Source organism: Nerophis lumbriciformis, linkage group LG11 (assembly GCF_033978685.3).
Source record: "Nerophis lumbriciformis linkage group LG11, RoL_Nlum_v2.1, whole genome shotgun sequence".
In the NCBI taxonomy this organism is placed as follows: domain Eukaryota; kingdom Metazoa; phylum Chordata; class Actinopteri; order Syngnathiformes; family Syngnathidae; genus Nerophis; species Nerophis lumbriciformis.
Window position 1 is genome coordinate 37798313 of NC_084558.2, and position 20015 is coordinate 37818327.

A 20015-nucleotide genomic window follows, 5' to 3' on the forward strand; every position below is an offset into this window, starting at 1 on the left:
CATGACAGTGACTTCTGTTTGGTTTGGTTTGCTGTTTTACTGCCGTGTGACAGGCATTGTTTGGAAACAATTAAGGTATGTAAATAAACATTTACAAAATCCTTCGTACCGGTATAAATCTGCAGCTTCTAGCCCGGTGCGGCTAATAAATGTAAAATTTTTCTTGTAAAATTTGGTGAGTGCGACTTGAAAATACGGTCATTGATCATTTCTCTAATGCAGAGGTTTTATCCGGCCCGCGGGATAAGTTTGCTAAATATAAAAATGAGCTAAAATTTTTGAATGAAAGAAACTGCTGTTCTAAATGTGTCCGCTAGATATCGCAATAGCAATTCTTTGTATCTTTGTAGATGCTACATATGCCAAAAAAAAAAAAAAAACATGATGAAAATGAGCAAACTACATAAATAACATCCTGTAACTTGATTTTGATATTGTTTTTTTATCTTGATAGATTGAAAATTAACACCAATGAGTTGATTGATGAACATTATCACATAATTTATTCAGAAAGTATAAATAACGACAAATAAAGGTAGAATACTGTTAACATGTAAGTGTAAAAAAAACCAAAAAAACATTTGTACATTTTCAGAATGTGCTTGTTCTATTTGTAAACAAAGAAAACCATCTGAAGTTGTCTTTATTTTTAAGTTATTGTGCCGTGATTTTACCAGTCCGGCCCACTTGGGTGTAGATTTTTCTTCATGTGGCCCCCGATCTAAAATGAGCTTGACCCCCCTGCTCTAATTGTTTTAAAACCATGAGGATATCTGTATCACTTGTATCCAGGCATGTCCACAGAAGCCCAACCATCAGAGTGCGCCACTAATGTCATTTACGGTCATATGAACAAATAGGGACAAAAAAGTGAAAATAAAATAAGCATTGCATTCCTTAAGTTGGAAAAATATACACATTAACGAGTAAAATCCCCGTGCACATAGCTCTTATCTTTAACAGGCTCCAATTATGAGAGCTAATCTGGGTCTATTTCCTCAGGGAGGCATTGGCTTAATTGGCAGCAATCTGCACCGTGACATGGATGCTTTTCTTTAAAATGACTCGACACATCTGGGAATGGCGGCACGCTTGGCCCCTGTAAGTGGGGGTCAATTAACACAACAAAACCGGCATAGGCAGATGGCTGGCTGGAGAGCGAGTCCGCGCTTGAATAAAACACAGACAGGAAAGTGCAGGATTATTTCAAGCTGGAGTAACTGTACCGGTTTTCCACCAATAAGTTGTTCCATTCCTGTTAGTCGGAGTTAATCAGTCTTACCTAACAGCATCGCCACGTGTTCTGGAATTCTTCCACTTGTCACTCTCTTCCGTGTTCAACTCTGGGTTTCTCCTGTCAGCTCACCTACCATCCGGGGGAAGTTTCGACAAATCCCGACAGCGCGCCTCCTCTGGCAAAGCTCCTCTTTAGACTCTCGGAGGTGAACTGGCAGTCCTCTTGTCACTGACACATTGTGGCTGCGTTCCAAAGTGAAGAACGGGACGTAAGCACCGCAATTAAAAGCGTCATGCTCTGCTGGTCCTGATGCCCTTTTTTACCGAGACGGCGGAGCGCGAGGGAAGTGGATGCTGAGTGTGGCTGAAGAGCAAATGTGTATTCTTCTGTGTGCGTGAGCAAGTAAGAGAGCAAGCGAGAAAGGAGGAAGCGAGAGAGAGAGAGGGAGAGAGACTGGCTATTAACACCAAAAACATCCTTCATCTACCCCCTCCTCTTCCTTCTCCTTCTTCCTTTTTTCTATTCAGGGTTCCCACCTGCATGCTACCCTGAGGACACTCAACTATAACGTCTTTCCTTCCTGGAATAACTTGAAAAACAATGGCTATAATATATTAGTCTTATACTGTTCCAAAGCCACAACTATTGTTGCCACAATGCAGTGATGATAGCAAACGGAGAGAATCTATTTAAAAAGGAAAAATGGCACGATTTCATCATGAGTCATCCGCACAACAGATGTGACATTGTTGTGATCCATACAGCAGATTAGGAGGTCCGGATTTATTACAATTTATTATATCTCCGCGTTTAAATCACAGACTCAGTCATGCACAGCAAAGTCAATTTTTTACAACCATTTTAATGTGATTCATATATCACAGACCTAATCACCCACAGCAAAGTCATAATTTTTTACCCACATTTTGATGTGATTCATATATTTTTACTACTTCCAAAAATACAAAAAAGTACCGTATTTCCCGGACTATAAGCCGCTACATTTTTCCCAAGCTTTGAACCCTGCGGTTTATACAAAGGTGCGGCTAATACATGGATTTTCCTTTGCTAAGGGCTAAATCATGGAATGGATTAAGCAAAGAAATAAAACAATGTTCTAAAATGATCCACTTTGAGAAATTGTTCAAACTCGAAGCGTTTTCAAAGTTAGAATCCTGATAAACATCTTGAACCTTGTTAAAAGAGAAAATCTTATTCATCTCGAAAATTATGAATAAAGACATCGATGACCTTTCTGTTTTACTGCAGTGTTACAGGCACCGTTTGGAGACAATTAAAGTATGAAAATAAACATTTACAAAATCTTTCCATGTCAATGTTTAATTTCACAACATTGATTGATTGATTGAAGCTTTTATTAGTAGATTGCACAGTACAGTACATATTCCGTACAATTGACCACTAAATGGTAACACCCGAATAAGTTTTTTAAATTGTTTAAGTCGGGGTCCACGTTAATCAATTCGTGGTGTATACTGGTATATATATATGTGGCTTATAGTCCAGTGCTGCTAATATATGAAAATGCAATTTTTTCTAGTTGAAAGCTTTTCTTTTAAATCTTGTATTGTGGGCTGAGGGATTGATTGAGTTTTTCAAGTGTTTTCCTGTAGGTTTTCATGTTGATTTATTCTGGCAGTGGCTGTACAGTGTTAAAACCTTTCCTAGATTTTCGGCGGCTTGGGTCTTCAATGTGCCGGTGTCAGGGGTGTCTGGGGTGTGTTAGACATATCCTTTTTTTTTTGCTGTTAATACAGCCTTCCTGCACCTGCAGGTGCTATTCCCGCAAGTTTGTGTAGGCTATTTACTTGTGTTGGGCGCAGGCATCCTGTGATGATCCTGCCTGTTTGTTTTTAAACATGGAAATAGGTTATTTGGGTTTTAGAGGGATTTGTTTTTAGGTTCCATTGTTTGTAATACATTTATATTGCAGCCAATGCTTTTGTAAGTGTCTTTTCCACATCGATTAATTGTTTGCATTGTGTTGTCAGACACAGGTCATCAGCATAGATTCATTTACAGGTGTTGTGATGTTGGGGTTGGTTGTTCGTACACACATTGAACAGCAATTGTAACGATCTGGTCGCGTCCTCGGAGTGGTTGTGTTTCTGAGATGTGATGCTAAAGGACCGTAGGAAATCAGCAGAAGCAGCGTGCAGGTAAGAATGTGAACTTAATCTTCGGACATAAAACAAAACATACAAAAAGTAGCGTGCCGAAGGGAAGCGTAGACAAACTTAAAGTACTTATAATAGAATGAAAACAACAGAGTAGCGTCAGCAAAAACAAAGGAAAACTGACATTAGCAACAGGCTGACACTCAATTAACCTGCGAGGAAGGCAGGCTAACACTGGTCTGTAAAGCTCTCTAATTAGCGATCAGATGCAGGTGAGCCTAGTGATTGCTGATCAGAGGCGGGTGAAAATTAATTAGCGTTTCGAGCAACCACACGGTAAACAAATGAAGGAGCGCCGAAAACAGAAAAAGTCAACATAAAAATAATACAAAATCAAAAACATGACCCGGGAAACGAATCATGACAGCAATGGAGCTAGTACAGACCCCCGAGGAAGTCATTTTTTCTGTTGTCTGTTCCCTACTCCTTTTTCTATCCATTTCAATGTAGTTGTATAGAACTAATGTGAATACACAATGTTTTAATATTAAAAAAAAAAATCTGCACACCTGAGGCAGTTTTGTATGGCGTCACATTAGTGCCAAAAATCCGAGCGCTGTTATCACGCGCTGATTCTCCACTTCGTGCACGCCGTGCCTTTCTGCGCGCTCTCTGTGTACTCCTGGCATCTCTACCTCCCGCTGTCATGTTTCTTTTTGGCACTTTGGGGGCGGGTATGCTTAGACGGCCCCTCCTTTCTGATTGGCTCAAACAAAATTCAAATATTATTTCATTAATTTTATCAATCAGAAGTATAGCAGGGCGGGTCATCGTCAATATGTATCAAGATTTACGGAGGAAGAGTGGATAAAAAAAATGTTGTGCGCTAATGAAGGTTATTTCATACCACATAAACACAATACAGGGTAATACAAAATGTGACCCAAATAAATAATAAGACAACAAACACCATAATCTTTCAGCCAGAACTGGTCCACCAGCAATAACATCCAACCATAACATTATTTTATAATTTCACTTCTTCTTGAACATTTGTTTTCTAACGTATGGAATTTCTTTTGATTCAGCCATAAAATTAATGAAATAATCTTTGAATTTTGTTTTTAAAATGTTAAAAATAGCCTTTTAATAATGTATTCTGAAACAGTTTAAAATAATCAGAGAACTGACTAACACTGACCCTACACAACTATGTTGCACAATTAAGTCATTTTTTTTTAAAGCGAAAGAGGTAATTTCAACAGGTACAGCATCCTATGTCATATCTACATGTAATAAGATTTGTAACAAGGCAAGCAGTTTGTAAATTGGTCGAAAATCGAGCAAGTTATGGTAATGTAATTAGTACATGTACCATTGACATCAATGTAATGATTGAGGCTAGCTGTCCGAGGTAAGATGGCTACAGCGTTGCTACGCTGGAGAATGATTGGTCATATGAAAAATGCTCAGAGCCAATCAGAAAGGAGGGGCCGTCTAAGCATACCCGTCCCCAAAGTGCCAAAAAGAAACATGACAGCGCGAGGAGAGATGCCAGGAGTACACAGAGAGCGCGCAGAAAGGCACCGCGCGCGCGCGCACGAAGTGGAGAATCAGCGCGCGATAACAGTTTTTATGCGCTCAGATTTTTGGCACTAATGTGACGCCATAGTTTTGAGGCACTGTTTGACGCAGATGGATACCACACTCTAAACTTGCATGATACTCATTTAGAGTACATTTTTGGCTACACATAATAGGACAAAACTCAACAGGTATTTAAAACGCAGAAAAGGGAACGTTTCTTTCGAATGCCCGGTTGAAGGAGACCGATGTGCCAGTGTAGATTAGCAAGAGTTGTAAGGAGATGGAAATGATGGTTTGTTCCATTCCCCTTTGAAAAAGGGGGGCCCCCACTGAGAACAACCTGATTAAACCTCATTTCATTCACGCTAACAGTTCTATGCCACTGAATAAAGGCAACGTTAGTTCAGCTGCGGGAAGGGAATGGGTATTATTAGGGTGGTTTAATCGCGACGCAGGCCCAATTATGGTAATCGTCACCTTAATTGACTTGGCTTGTCCCCATTTTCCTGTCTCGACCAAAAAATAGGAACACAAGGAGGGAGGGGAGCTTGCAGAAATAATTGTGTCCTATACAGACCGAACAGTTGTAAGGATTTATTGAAAAGATTATGGCTAATTTGCCTCCTTATTGTTTACAAGAACTTTTCCTCGAGTATGTTCTTTGTCTAAATGGATGAAAATCATCTTTCACTAATGCTTCACCCATGCCTCTGTTGATTAGAATCATTCATTTGCCACCACTAATTTGTATCATAAGTATAAGAACCAGGCTTGAAAACACAATTTCAGCTACATAACTTTACATAATGTGAAGGGAATATTTCGCTCCTTTGGGAAAACGAAACGCCTTAGAAGTTACTAGATTTGGCCTCGGTTTGAAAAACAATGATCTCAACTTAAGCCTTAACTACAGTATTTGCACACACTCTTATTATTCCCTTTAATTTTAGAAGAGTGAAAGTGAACAAGAATGTGTGTGCTCAACACATACGCCAAGTTAACTTTCGGTTTCGATCTGCGGTACGATGTGGGAGCAAGATGGACTAAAGCATATGAGGAGAGTGCCCATTTTAGAGAAGGCTCTGGACTTCAGATGGCTCTGACCTCTCTCCAGCGTTGGTATTCCTATTGTTTGTACTTATTCATTGTCTATGAATGTTCTCATTCACCCAGGTCATTGTCATCTCAGGGCATTCATTCGATCGCAACTGGACTGTTTGATCTGTCTTGGAAGACGTTTCGCCTCTCATCCGAGTAGGCTTCATCTGTTCGCACTCACAGAATTAGATTGGTCAGATATACTACTTACTCATTTGTATGGAATAAATTCATAATCTTTAATTCTAGTCCCCTCTCTTTATTTAGACAGCCTTAGAATAAAATAATCTGGGAGGATTATTCCATGCAAAAGGGAGGGTCCAATTAATAGTTAGTTACATAACTTAATTAGACCTGGGCTGATAGTCGATCAGTCAATTAACCGGTTGATGAATAAAAATGAAGTCGTATGTTTGCCAGCCTTGATAATCGCCATGTGTATGCGTTAGAGATGCGCGGATCGGCAATTATTTCATCCGCAACCGCATCAGAAAGGTTTTCCCGTAATTCGTACGGTTTTCATCAACCTATTCCGGGTTACGGTTGCAGTGATAAAAAATACGGTTTTTCATTAATTAAAAAAAAAAAAAGGGTGAAAACTACGCGAATTGCACCTTGTGCAGACAAGATTTTTCGATCGGACGCGGAGGAATTAGCGATGTAAAAGACCACGTTGGGACAAAAAAACACAAGTCTAATGCCGTTGCTAGCGATACAAGTGGAAAACTTTCAACGTTTTTCGTCGCCCAAACAGATTCTTTGGATGTGATAAATGCCGAAGTTTTATTTACGGAGGCAATAATTGAGCATGGACTTCCAATCGCACTGGCTGATCACATGGGACAGTTAAATGTTTGTAATGCAACCTTTAAAAATCATTACGCGGTGATCGCGGTCCCAAAAATAAACTTTTCTTGCATGATAATGTCCAGAAAAATTCGCTTTATATTACTATAGAGTCCTTTTAACGAATGAGTTTGATGGTTTATCACAAACCTTAAATGAAAGAAGTCCTTTGTTCTCCTGCACGATGCATGCGCTTTGGCCTTGCTTCGTGTTTGGTGCGCAATCCTGTCGGCTGTATTTCACAGCACGACATACTGTTAAAAGTGTTTATACTATTTATGCTTTCAAGTCCAAGTTGAAGAAATCTTGTTAAATGTTGACAGCATAACTACCAAAATACAGAAGTATGTCCTTAATATTTTTGCAGTGCTATTTCTGTTGAAAAGTTCAAATGATTACATTAGAGATGTGATGTGCCACTTTTCAAGTGTCTGATGGCTTAAATTAATTTTCATTAATTTTTCATATTTTGAATTCTTTTGAAAGGCTTACAAAAAAACTACATTTGAATTGTAATTCCATGCTATTGACAGGACTATTAATTTTAATGAAGTTAGCTTACCATGTTTACAGTATGATAATTGTGATAGAAATGTGAATTTTAGGCACAGAATATTTTTTACAATTGAACAAGGCAGTAGATTATACAAGCTTGGACAGAAAGTTAATAATGACACCAATTTTTTTTTTAATGGAATTGTTTAGTACGGTTTTACCATTTGTTTACTGTAAAAAGTGTTTATACTGTTTATACTTTCAATTAACAAATTGAAGTCTTGTGAAAGGTTGACAGGATAACTGGCATTAACTGTCAAAATAATTTCAAACTATTGAAGTTAGCTTACAGAATAAACATGCCAATCAACCCATATGATTTTTGCTGTAATATTTTTGTTTTGAAAAGTCACTGTGACTGATAGAAAAGTGATGGTTTTAGCAACATTTTAACCTGTCTGAATGCTAATAATCATTTTGCGTCGGGGGGCGAAGCCCTGAACCCTCCACCAGGACTTTGTCCTGGACCTACCGGGGCCTGCGGCCCTTGGACCCTGGCTACTAGGTTTTTCTGATTTCAAAAGTTGGCAGGTATGGTGAGGTTATAAAGCTTTTGCCTGTTAAAGAAAGGAGACTGATCCAATGCAGCACAGACTTTCGCGTGCCACGCTGTCACGACCCAGACGCACACCAGTGCGCAATCATATGGGAGCCGCGCTGAGCGCACCTCCAAGCGCGTCTCGCTGCCGGCGACGGCCGGGTATGGGCCCGACGCTCCAGCGCCATCCATTTTCAGGGCTAGTTGATTCGGCAGGTGGGTTGTTACACACTCCTTAGCGGGTTCCGACTTCCATGGCCACCGTCCTGCTCTCTATATCAACCAGGGTGAGCCCCACCCCTTTCGTGAGCGCACTGCGCGCGGAGTGACCCCTGTTACGCGCCCCCGGCAACAGGGGTGGCGGGCAGGTAAGCTGCGCGGGCGGAGCTCGCGGAGTGACCCCTGTTACGAGCCCCCGGCCACGGGGGTGGCGGGCAGGTAAGCTGCTTACCTGCTGCGCGTGACGCCGGCCGCGGCGAAGGCGGACGAGGCGGGGTGTCGGTGCGGTGGGCGCGGTAGTGACCCTGGACGTGCGTCGGGCCCTTCTCGCGGATCGCCTCAGCTACGGCTCCCGGTGGGGCCCTCTCGGGGGAAGGGGCCTCGGTCCCGGACCCCGGCGAGGCGTCCCTTCTCCGCTCCGTAAAAGTGTCCATCTCTTTTCTTTTTTTTTCTTCTGTTGTGGCATATGCAGCAGGTGCCTGCTCGTTTTTCGTATGTGGGTAACAACATTTAACTATGTATATATATTTCCGAATTGGTTTAACTGCCACCCGCCTGAATCTATTTAAAATCTAATTTTTTTTAATTTCAATCGCCCGACCCGACCCGACCCGCGGATAAAATCTAATTTTTTTAAATTTCATCCGCCCGATCCGCGGATAATCCGCGGACTCCGCGGTTGTGCCCGCAAACCGCGCATCTCTAGTATGCGTTGTTACGGGTTACAAGAGCGGTCACTGTTTTGCTTCGGGTTCAGCAGCTGTGGGCGTTTGCTCTACAAAGATAAACGGTAGTAATGATAACTGATGTAAAACTCGTGACGGTTAGTATTACCGTATTTAATTAAAATGATCAACAAACAGTAATTGATAACTACACGTTGATAAAATTATGGACCGACTAGGTTTAGCTAACTGGCTAGCTTAAATGCTTACATGTAAAAAAGAGACATTTACGTCTTTTACCATTAAGACACGTCATTCCCCAATCTAAACTTGTAAAAACATATTACTGTCTAAACTAATGCGCTACAGAATTTACATTAAAAATAAGGAATGTGCTGTTTTTGCACAAAGTTCTCAATATAAACTCCAAAGTGTCCAGTTTAAACAGATGGACACAGACTCCGTTCAACAGAAAGGTAACTTGTGTGATGTCATATGAACTGGAAGTGGAAAAAGCAATCACCCAATTATTAAAAAAACATTCTACAACATTTACAAATTAAAATGGAAGAAGATAAACATATTTAATCACACAAATAAAAGTAATATGGCTCTTATATAACAATATATAATATTTGATGTCTCCTCTGCCAAGAAATCATATTGTGTGGCTATTTATTTTAGTTATTAAAAAAAAACATGGTTAAAAGAAGTTTAGAGTGTGTATAAGTACTTGTTGAGCACATTAAACAATACCACAATAATAATAACCGTGATCATTTTGGTCACACTAACTTTATTCAGCCATTTTATTCATTGTTTTGGTTGTGTATTTTTGAGGGTTCCCCACCCTCTACTTAACAGACAGAACCTAGTTTATTGCTTTTGGTTGTGATTTTTTTTTTCAAATGCAAAATTTTGCTTACAGAAAGAGTATATTTTATTTTTATTTGTTTGTTTTTTACTTGGTATTTAAAAGTTTACATTTCAACGACAATGTTAAAATATACAAGAAATACACGTTTATTGCATTTGAAAGGGTATGCTTGCATTATTATTTGTATTATTGCATGAGTGGTTAATTTGGTGTAAAAAAAAAAAAAATGGCAATAATGTTGTTTATTGCCGATAATTTGTAGGTCAATATAACTTAGAGCAAAATTTGTTATTGGCCCAGGCCTGACCATAATCTACCTTGCTTTTTAGACTATTACAATATTACAGATTTTCAAATGGCCTCAGTTGATTTTCTTTTTTTGAATTTTAAACATTTGTTTATTAGATGTTTGACATATACAGTCCAGAAATACAATTAAACACATGTCAAATGTTATTTTCTTTGGCCTCAGTATCCTTTTTATTATATTTTTAGTAAGTTTGGACACTCCTGACCAAAGAAAACAATTATATTCTGTATTTGTACTGTTCCAGGGTCTATGTCCCACATACAAAAGGCCCAAGCCCACAAAAGCTATAGGGGCTAATTGGCAAACTTTAAGTATGAGTGACCATGGAGAAAGGCACAGGCACCTGACAGAAACATGCCAATAAAAGGTTGTGATGATGACAAAAAGATGTTGAAATGAGAAAGACGTTAAACAGTGGCCATGGCATTAATTTAATCTTATGCATGGTGCTACACCGGACTGGGTAATGCGCGTGTTGAGCTTATAGAAAGAGACAGCATCGTAAATCAGCATTAGATGTGCCATTTTATTGGCTGGCGTTGCTCATTACAGGTTCTTTCTTCGGAGTAATGGCAGTGAGTGAGGGTGATTTATGGCCTCTTGTCAAAACAGGTGTGCAGAAAATACATACCAGACCAGCGTCTCTTGGAGAATATTAAATATACATGTTGAATGCACATGAGAAAACACATTGTAAATGTCTATATCAGTCAATTTAGAGCAGCTTTACTGTCTGTTGCATTATGTTGTACAATATGTCTTTGAAGATACAGATAATAAAACTAATCTATTACTCTTTTCATTTCTTAAACCTTACGCCTGCAATAACATTTGACGATATAAAGACTTTAGCTATAATAATAAGTACAATTGTTGATTCTATGCAAGCGGTTTTACCACTATAAATGTATTATCAATTGCTCAGAAAAGGTGTAAGATTAAATAAAATGCTTTTTTTATGTAACGTTCATTTCAATGCATTGTTCAGTATGTTGAAAATAAACTATACCATTACTTAAAACAGCATTAAAAATATGTTAATTATGGAATTAGTATTGAAGCGAAATTATTTGCAAATGCGTATCTCAGTCTGTGCATCTGTAATTCATGTGTCTGTGAATTTGTGTGTCTGTAGCTTCTTTTCTTTTTTTTTTTTTTTTTTGTCCTGTCTGTAGCTTCAATGTGTGTGCGTGTAATCAGAGCCGCGGGTGCGTGTTTTAAGTTGTCTGTCCGTATTATGATTTGTCTGTGGGTAAAAAAACCTGTCTGTCCGTATATCCTCGATTGGCCGTCTTTTTACACTTGATTTTTGCTAGGTTTCTGCCGTTTAAGAGTCGTTTCCCCGTATTCAGGTGTGTATATGCAAAGCAATCTTTGTGTCTAAGAGTTGTAGGTGAGTAAAACATGTGTGTCTGTAATCAGATTTGTCTGTTTGTACGTGACTTTTGCGGCACCTTTGCTGTGTAAAAGTTGTGTCCATGCAGCGATTCGAAGTAGTAAAAAGAGGTGTCTCTAACTTCACCTTGCCTTTCCCTATACGCACCACGAGTCGGCGCCTGGCACCCACCCTCACTCGTGTTGGTGTTGAAGCCAAGAACTATTCCATCCAGCCATCCATCCATCCATCCATTTTCTACCGCTTGTCCCTCTCGGGGTTGTTTTATGTAAATAAAAGTTATTTATGTAAATAAAAGTTCATGTTTTAGCAGTAGTTGTCAGAAGTATTTTTACTCAAATAAGTTATCAGTAATGTTATTAGTTTAGTCTTTATTTGAAGGGACAATGCACAGAAACATTAAGCTCAAATATGTTCTGTACCAGATTATAGCTAATTAGCTAATTTTCATCTGCAGTCCCTGGCTACCTAAATTAAAGGTATACAAAAATCATGCAATAAAATTATGACAATAAAATCATACACAAGTATTAAGAAAAAAGTCATAAAAAATGCCCTTTCATGGACACATATTAATATACGATACAACCACACCTCATTTACATAATCACACAGACAATACATGCTCTTGTTCACATCTGTCATCAACCATGATTTTAACAGACACACCTCACAATTTACAACAAAAATGCTCTCATGGATAAATATAATCCACATTAAGTTGACATGTCAAACAAGGTGCCCACCTTAGTGACCGTGTGAGCAGCTTTGATTGCTCCAAAGCCACTTTTTAACTTCAATTGTCAATGAAGAGTAATCTGTTAGACTTTTCAAGTTTGTTGTGAGGTCATTCCATTCCTTTATGGCTTTATATGAAAAGGCTGATTGTGCAAAATATGTTTTACATCTGGGTTCGCTACACTGCCCCCTGGTGGAGGCTTGTGTGTTTCTAGTTGTCACAGCAGATGTAAACTGGACAAAGTGCTTAAGTGGCGCTGGTGCAGTGTTATTTAGGATTCGATGGGCCATTCGTATTGATGCTAATCTTTGAATGTTAGCTAAATCTAACAATCTATATTTTTGGAGCACTAAACAATGATGGTGGTGTTGTGGTTTTCGGTCAAGGATTTTGAGCGATTGTTTATGCAAAGTTTCCAATGGCCTCAGTGTCATTTTGCTTGCCTGCGACCAACATGATATACAATAATAAAAACGAGACATAATCATTACGTACAGGGGCCAAAATTATAGCGTTTCCTCCATCGGGGGGCGTGGCTTCGTGGGATAGGGTGAGACCCACAGTCTTTCCCGAGGGCTCCTACCGGTCGGATACGCATTACACATCAATTAATTGCATTGATTGGCTGCATGTTAGCCGCATAATGTAATAATGTAACAACCTGGTAGTTACAGTTTGGTTTTGGAGTTGTCCAAATGTTTGCACCACTGGCTGAGTCTAATGAGTGTGTCTGTTGGTGTAAGTCGGGGGTCAGCAACCCGCGGCTCCAGAGCCTGCATGCGGCTCTTAAGCGCCGCCCGAGTAGCTCACTGGACCTCTTTCAGAGATGTGTGAAAATGGAAAAAGATGAAGAAAAAAATATATATTGTTTTAAATATATTTTCTGTAGGAGAACAAACATGACACAAAAATTGTTATAAATCCCACTGTTTATATTAAACATGCTTCACTGATGAGTATTTGGAGAGCGCCATTTTGTCCTACTAATTTCAGCAATCCATGAACTCATCGCAGTTTGTTTACATGTACCGTACAACTTTCTCCGATGTTGTCACAGAAAGACATGTTTTATGCCACTGCTTCTTTGTCTCATTTTGTCCACCAATCTTTTTATTCTGTGTGTGAATGCACAAAGGTGAGCTTTGTTGATGTTATTGACTTGTTGGAGTGTTATACAGGTATATTTGGTCAGTGCATGACCGCAAGCTAATCGTCGCTAACAGGCTATTTAGGCCAGCTTGCATGCCTCGTTTGTAGGTATATTTGAACTAATTTAATTTCCTTAATGTATTTAATTGATATTTGCATGTCTCATGACATACAGTATCTGTCTGTAATATTGGCTGCATTTCTGATAGTTGTTTGTGTGCCATGTTGTTCCAGACCACAGAAAACGTTACCCAGCTCGCAAAGAGTGTAATAAATCCATTAGAAGAAGACAGCCTGCCGTTTCCTTTAACTTGGACACACACATCTATATTTTTGGCCATTCTGAGCCAGTCATTTCGAGAAGTTATCTCATCCTGTGGGAAGCCTCCGTTTTACTAACGATTTCCAATGTTGTAAAAATGTGAAGAATAAAAATTTAAATACAGCATTTCTGTCAACAAAGATTTGCGTCAGCCTTTGATAGTAGGCTAATATAGCTAACATAAACACTTACATCATGTGTTGCCTTCATTATAACACTTATGTAAGGCTTTTAATTTTGTGCGGCTGCAGACATATTTTATTTTTATATATTTGGTCCAATATGGGTCTTTCAACATTTTGGGTTGCCGACCCCTGGTGTAAGTGAAAGAGAGAGAAGATGATACAACTGAAAAGGGTCATGTGTGTACCTGAACCAAGAACCTTTGCCAGCCTGCGCAGCCTCCTCTGGTGCGTCTTGCCCTTGTAGTGGATCTGAGCTTGGGTACCAGAGTTGAGTTGAATGTTGCACACCTGGCACACAGTGGCACTGGCGCTGCTGCCTTGACGCCGCTCCCGCTTGGCCCTGTGTCCTGGTGTCACCTTCCTCTTGTCGTCGTCCTCTTCCTGCTGACTCTTGGGAGGAAGGCTAATCTCCAGACAGTCAGAAATCTCCAGACAGTCAGACGTCGTGGGACACTTTGTATCTAGGGCAATGATAAAGACGCATCATGAATGAAATCAAATGCAGTTGCCGTGCATATGAGGTATGTCACTGAAGCCTCCACAGGGGGGCAACATGACTCCACAGGAGGCTAAGTGGAGTACTTCTAGCTATGAGGAAAAATCCTCACACAGTAACCATTGTTTTTTTCCCAAACAGGCTTTGATTTATCGGTTAATACATCACTTTAACAATCCAGTAGATTATGTACATTAAGCGCAAAATAAAAATAGCCTGTATCTCGCTCAAAGCAATATCGCCGGCAGGTACAATCTGCAGATAAGTATCTTGTTTTAGCCTCTCTTTGTCACAAAATAAAAGACAATTCAATTCAGTACACTAGGAGTTAAATGCTCCCAATGTCCATAATGGCCACTTCAAGCTGCAGCAAGAACTCAGTATTGAATGTAAGCCCAAGTGCAACAATTATTTCTTTTAGCACTGTTCATGTGATATAATAGCCCCTGTGTATTTGATTTTTCTACCCATATGCTTCACTTGAAACATCCCCATCATTTTGCAAAAAAAACAAAAAAAACAAATCTGTTTGCAGATTCTTCAATTTGGCTGCAGGAGAGATGAAAGCGGAATGGAAATCTGTTTCGTTGGAATTTATCTGCCTCCGAGCAGAGGCGCCGACTTCAAAGCAAGCAATCCGTCACCAGGATTAATTTGAGTAATGCTCTATGCCGCCATCAGGCAGCGGGCACATGCACAAAGAAGAAGACGGTGTAATGGCGAGTCGTTCAGTGCAAGCAAGTGTTCATTCGGGGTTCGACTTACTTTGGTTAACACCACAAAGAGGACCTATCATGCAAAACTTGGCCTGGGCGATATATCGATAAATGTGATTTTTTTGTTGCAAACGCTTTAAAAAAATACTTGTTTTTGTCTTCTTGGTCCGGCATACTTTTTGCCCCCAGGAGCTTCTGCCACCCTTGAGAGCGAAACGTTTGTTCCAAAGAAAATAAAAGTGTTGTCGGTAGTTTGGTATTGCGCTAACAGGCGTGGAACAAATGAGTGCACGCTGCAACGTTTGGCAGCAGCACAACAAACTTATTCCAGCATCTGACAGCCTCCAGTCGAGTGCAGGAAATGCAACCCCTTACGAGGCGAACAAGACCGTAACAACAAACAAACTCCAGCTAAAAAGCAGCTTACTGTGGTGGAATCATTTATACCATGGTATGTATACTGACACCATATGATGAGGAAGAAGCACAGTTGAGAACGATCACTAAAGCAGTCTCTCTGCACATCACATCCACTTACTGAAACTATATTCCTCTCAATGTTTTACTAGATTATTTATTTGCATACAATGTATACGACTACATTTTTATTTCCAGAAGTATTTTTTTTCAAGACAGAAGTTTTAAGTTTGCACTTTATTAGTCTCAATGTTGGAAATTATTATTTATTTGGATGCAATGTGCAATGCAAAATTTTTGTTAACAGAAGTATTTTATTCAAGACAGAAGTATTGCTTCCCAGAGGAAGCACTTACATTAGTTCTTTGAATATTATTCCATAAAAAGTACAATTTATAATCTGGTCTAAAAAGAAAAACATTATCAAATACAAACATAACTTGTTTTGAAGTATCTCTGTCATTTGTATTCATTGGTTTCTTTAAAAAGTATGGTACAAAAATCGGAAAAAATCATGAATCAATTTTTTTGTGAAAAAACTTGTAATTTTATGTTTAGGCCACATCGCCCAAGCCAGGGATCGGGAACCCAAAATGTTGAAAGAGCCAGATTGGACCAAAAAAAAATCAAAAAAATCTGTCTGGAGCCACAAAAAATGTAAAGCCTTATATAAGTGTTAAAATGAAGGCAACACATGATGTAAGTGTCTATGTTAGCTATATTAGACTACTATCAACATGACTGTGTGTCATGTAAAGATGTAATGTAATGTCATATGTAATATTTATTCTACGCATTTTTATAACATTGGAAAAGATTACTAAAACGGAGGCTTTTTAGAGGGTGTGATAACTCCTGGAAATTACTGGCTCAGAATGGCCAAAGGTAAAGATGTGTGTGTTCAAGTTGAAGGAAACGGAAACTACAAATAAAAAGACCTCAAATATACCTAAACTACGAGGCATAATGATGCATTATGTACTTACAGCTAGCATTAATAACCTGTTACCATCGATTAGCTTGCAGTCATGCAGTGACCAAATATGTCTGATTGGCACTCCACACAAGTCAATAACATCAACAAAGCTCACCTTTGTGGATTCACGCACAGCATAAGACGTTGGATGGATAAATAGAGACAAAGAAGGAGTGGCATAAAACACTTCTTTCTGTGGCAGCATCAAGGAAAGTTGTACTTGCAAACAAACTACGGTGCGTTCAAGGACTTCCGAAATGAGGACAAAATAGCGCACGCCAAATACTCTCATCAGTGAAGCATGTTTAATGTAAACAGTGGGATTTCTAACAATTAGGAATGTTTGGGTCATGTTTGTCCTCCTACAGAAACCATATTAAAACAAAAAATATTTATTTTTTCTCATCTTTTTCCATTTTCATACATTTTTGAAAAAGCTCTAGGGAGCCACTCGGGCAGCGCTAAAGACCTGCTTGTGGCTCGAAAGCCGCCCGTTGCCGACCCCCGGCCCAGGCCTATGCCAAACAAAGTTTTCTTACCTATTGGTACATGTTTTTGTGTATTTGGGATTTGCATAAATCCCGAAAATTTGAAATTAAACCATGGAGGCATGGGCGGAGATATTTATAAAAACAATCTTCAATCTTGCCTTCCTTCATACTTACTCCAAACAAGCTGGTTGGAATTTGCACAATTTGTGACGTCTTTCCCATTGGTGACGTCATCGGATAGCTTCATATATGGTAGCAATTTATCCGAAAAGCTTTCCTCGAGTCCGCCATTGAAGTACGATGCTGTAGTCAATAATTTCCTTTTTTTTCTCTATCCTGTTGTGGGGCAGACTGGCTCTTACATGGACATGCATCCTCCGGTGTTGCCATTTCTAATCCAAAGTACTTATAGTTCCAACTTATATCTGTCAGTAAACTCCATATGGAAGCGCTCAAAGCTACAACACGGCTGACGGGGAAAAGACGCAATGAAGGTGTAGGCACGTAAATAAGACCGCCCACAAAGTGGCGCAACCTGAAGAGACGGTCAGAAAGCAGTTTGAAGATGGTCTATAAAACATAATCTATGCAACATTTTGACCTAATAACCACCATTACATGTTATGTAGACCACGAGAAAGTGTTTAAATGTAGGGAAAAAAATCAATATGACCCCTTTAAAGCAGGGATTCTCAAACACTGGGTACCCAAAAACATTAAGACTAGAAAACGAGATTTTGTTGAAATTTGGACAACAACTAATGCTGTCATGAATCCCTTGTGTGTTGTGTGGCAAAGTAAAGTTCATTGTTCCATTTTGATCAATGTTTGTTGCCCGTCATTTAGGATTAAAGTTAAAAGCAAACATCTAAAACTTTCCATCTTGGCATTAAAGATGTCATTACCTTGCCAAGGCAGGACTGGATTTTGGGCGCTGACCACAACCAAAAGAAGACTGCAGAAAAATGGGCGGTAACAAAGGTACACTAATCCATGCTATCGTCATCCTTTCTCTGGAAAACAAACTGTAAGCTTGCACTGATGGAGAATGACTATTCATTTTGTGTTTCCGACAGGGCTTTTCATCCTGTTTTTCTTTGTTTTATACATCACTATACATGACAAAGATTACTATAAGGAGCTGGAGCGCACTTGAGACAATTGTAAACAGCATAAATGACTAAAATAAATTATTCATTAGTCCTTATGTGGTCAAGCAGGTGTTTTGCACCTGTTACGTAACATTTAAAAGGGCCCTATCAAGCAAAAACAACTTTTCTTAACTGTTGGTACCAGCTGTTGGGCATTTGGGATCTGCATAGGTCCGAAAAAGTGTAAAATTAAAGTGTGGAGGCTTTGCGAAGATATTTTAAAACAATCTTGCCTTCCTTCTTACTTCTTCTAAACGGTCGGTTTTGAATGTGCACAATTGGTGACATCACAAATTGGGAACACCATCAGCGGTTTATCCATATATGGTATAAATCTATCCAAACTGTCCTGAGAGTGTTCGCCATTTTGAGTTTATGCACGCACATCTGTAGTTTAGACGACAAAATGCCCAAGATACGACTCGACGAATGAAAATGCTCTGTTATTGGTTGTATTACCCACCACAGGACACTATTTAATCCTCCAGTCTCATCTAAAGACATAGGAAGGGCTTGGCTAACTTTTTTGTTTTGCGGCAATGTGCCTTCAACTCGAAAGAAGTATCTCTTTGGGTGTGCAAAGCAAACCACTTTGAAGATTCCTGCTTTACGAACCTGTAGCAGTATAAAGAATGATTTTCCCACAGACTAATTTTATTGACGGAGTCTGTGTCTACTATTTATAGTAAAGGAGGAGACAATGAAACAGTATTTAATAACAGTACACGTTACAAATGTGTGAAAGATGCATTAGCTTGAGTCTAATGTAAGACAATAGCGTCAACGTCCTCCGGCAAAATAAAGAATGATTTTCCTTAAATGGGAACTGCACATTTTTGGGAATTTTGCCTATCGTTCACAATCATTGTGAAAGACATGACGACGCATGGATTTTTTTAATCCATTGTAAATATTAAATAAATGCAAATAAAAGTCCGCTTACAGCGAAGCCATTATTTCACTCCACTGTTTCGCCCATAAAATCCAATAAATAACCATTCCAAAAGTGCCAACAATACTCCATTTACATTTCGTGACTTGGAAAATAACCAAGTATTAGTGATATTGTTATTATAAGTCAGTGGTTCTTAACCTGGGTTCGATCGAACCCTAGGGGTTCGGTGAGTCGGCCTCAGGGGTTCGGCGGAACCTCTGCCGCGGAGGTCAAGACAAACCCGACTCATCGTGTAAATAAAAACTTCTCCCTATCGGCGTATTATGGATACCCCCGAACAATGTTCCCTCTAATTTTCCATCGGATTTGCAGGTGTGTAATTTGTTGTGAGTTTATGCACTGTGTTTGTTCTTTGAACAAGGTGATGTTCATGCACGGTTCATTTTGTGCATCAGTAAAAAAACATAACTTTGTCTTGAATTGGGAAAAAAAAAACATTTTATTTTTCACTAAAGAATGGTTCGGTGGGCAGCATGGTAGAGGGGTTAGTGCGTCTGCCTCACAATACGAAGGTCCTGAGTAGTCGTGAGTTCAATCCCGGCCTTGGGATCTTTCTGTGTGGAGTTTGCATGTCCTCCCCGTGACTGCGTGGGTTCCCTCCGGGTACTCCGGCTTCCTCCCACCTCCAAAAACATGCACCTGGGGATAGGTTGATTGGCAACACAAAAGGGTCCCTAGTGTGTGAATGTGAGTGTGAATGTTGTCTGTCTATCTGTGTTGGCCCTGCGATGAGGTGGCGACTTGTCCAGGGTGTACCCCGCCTTCTGCCCGATTGTAGCTGAGATAGGCTCCAACGCCCTCAACGACCCCGAAGGGAAAAAGCGGTAGAAGATGGATGGCTGGATGGAAGGGTTCGGTGAATGCGCATATGAAACTGGTGGGGTTCGGTACCTCCAACAAGGTTAAGAACCACTGTTATAAGCGCTAAAGCAGACAAACTATTTATAGCGGC

At 39.6% G+C, this 20015-nt stretch overlaps 1 protein-coding gene across 1 annotated transcript in view; it reads right to left on the reverse strand.

Moving 5' to 3' along the window:
• The window catches only part of LOC133610421 (zinc finger protein 385D-like), an 84806-nt gene that overhangs the window by 33821 nt on the left and 30970 nt on the right, over nucleotides 1-20015 (reverse strand). Inside the window, exon 3 of the mRNA XM_061966666.2 lies at nucleotides 14047-14322. Coding sequence (XP_061822650.2) covers nucleotides 14047-14322 — 276 coding nt within the window. The remainder of the gene's footprint in view (nucleotides 1-14046; nucleotides 14323-20015) is intronic.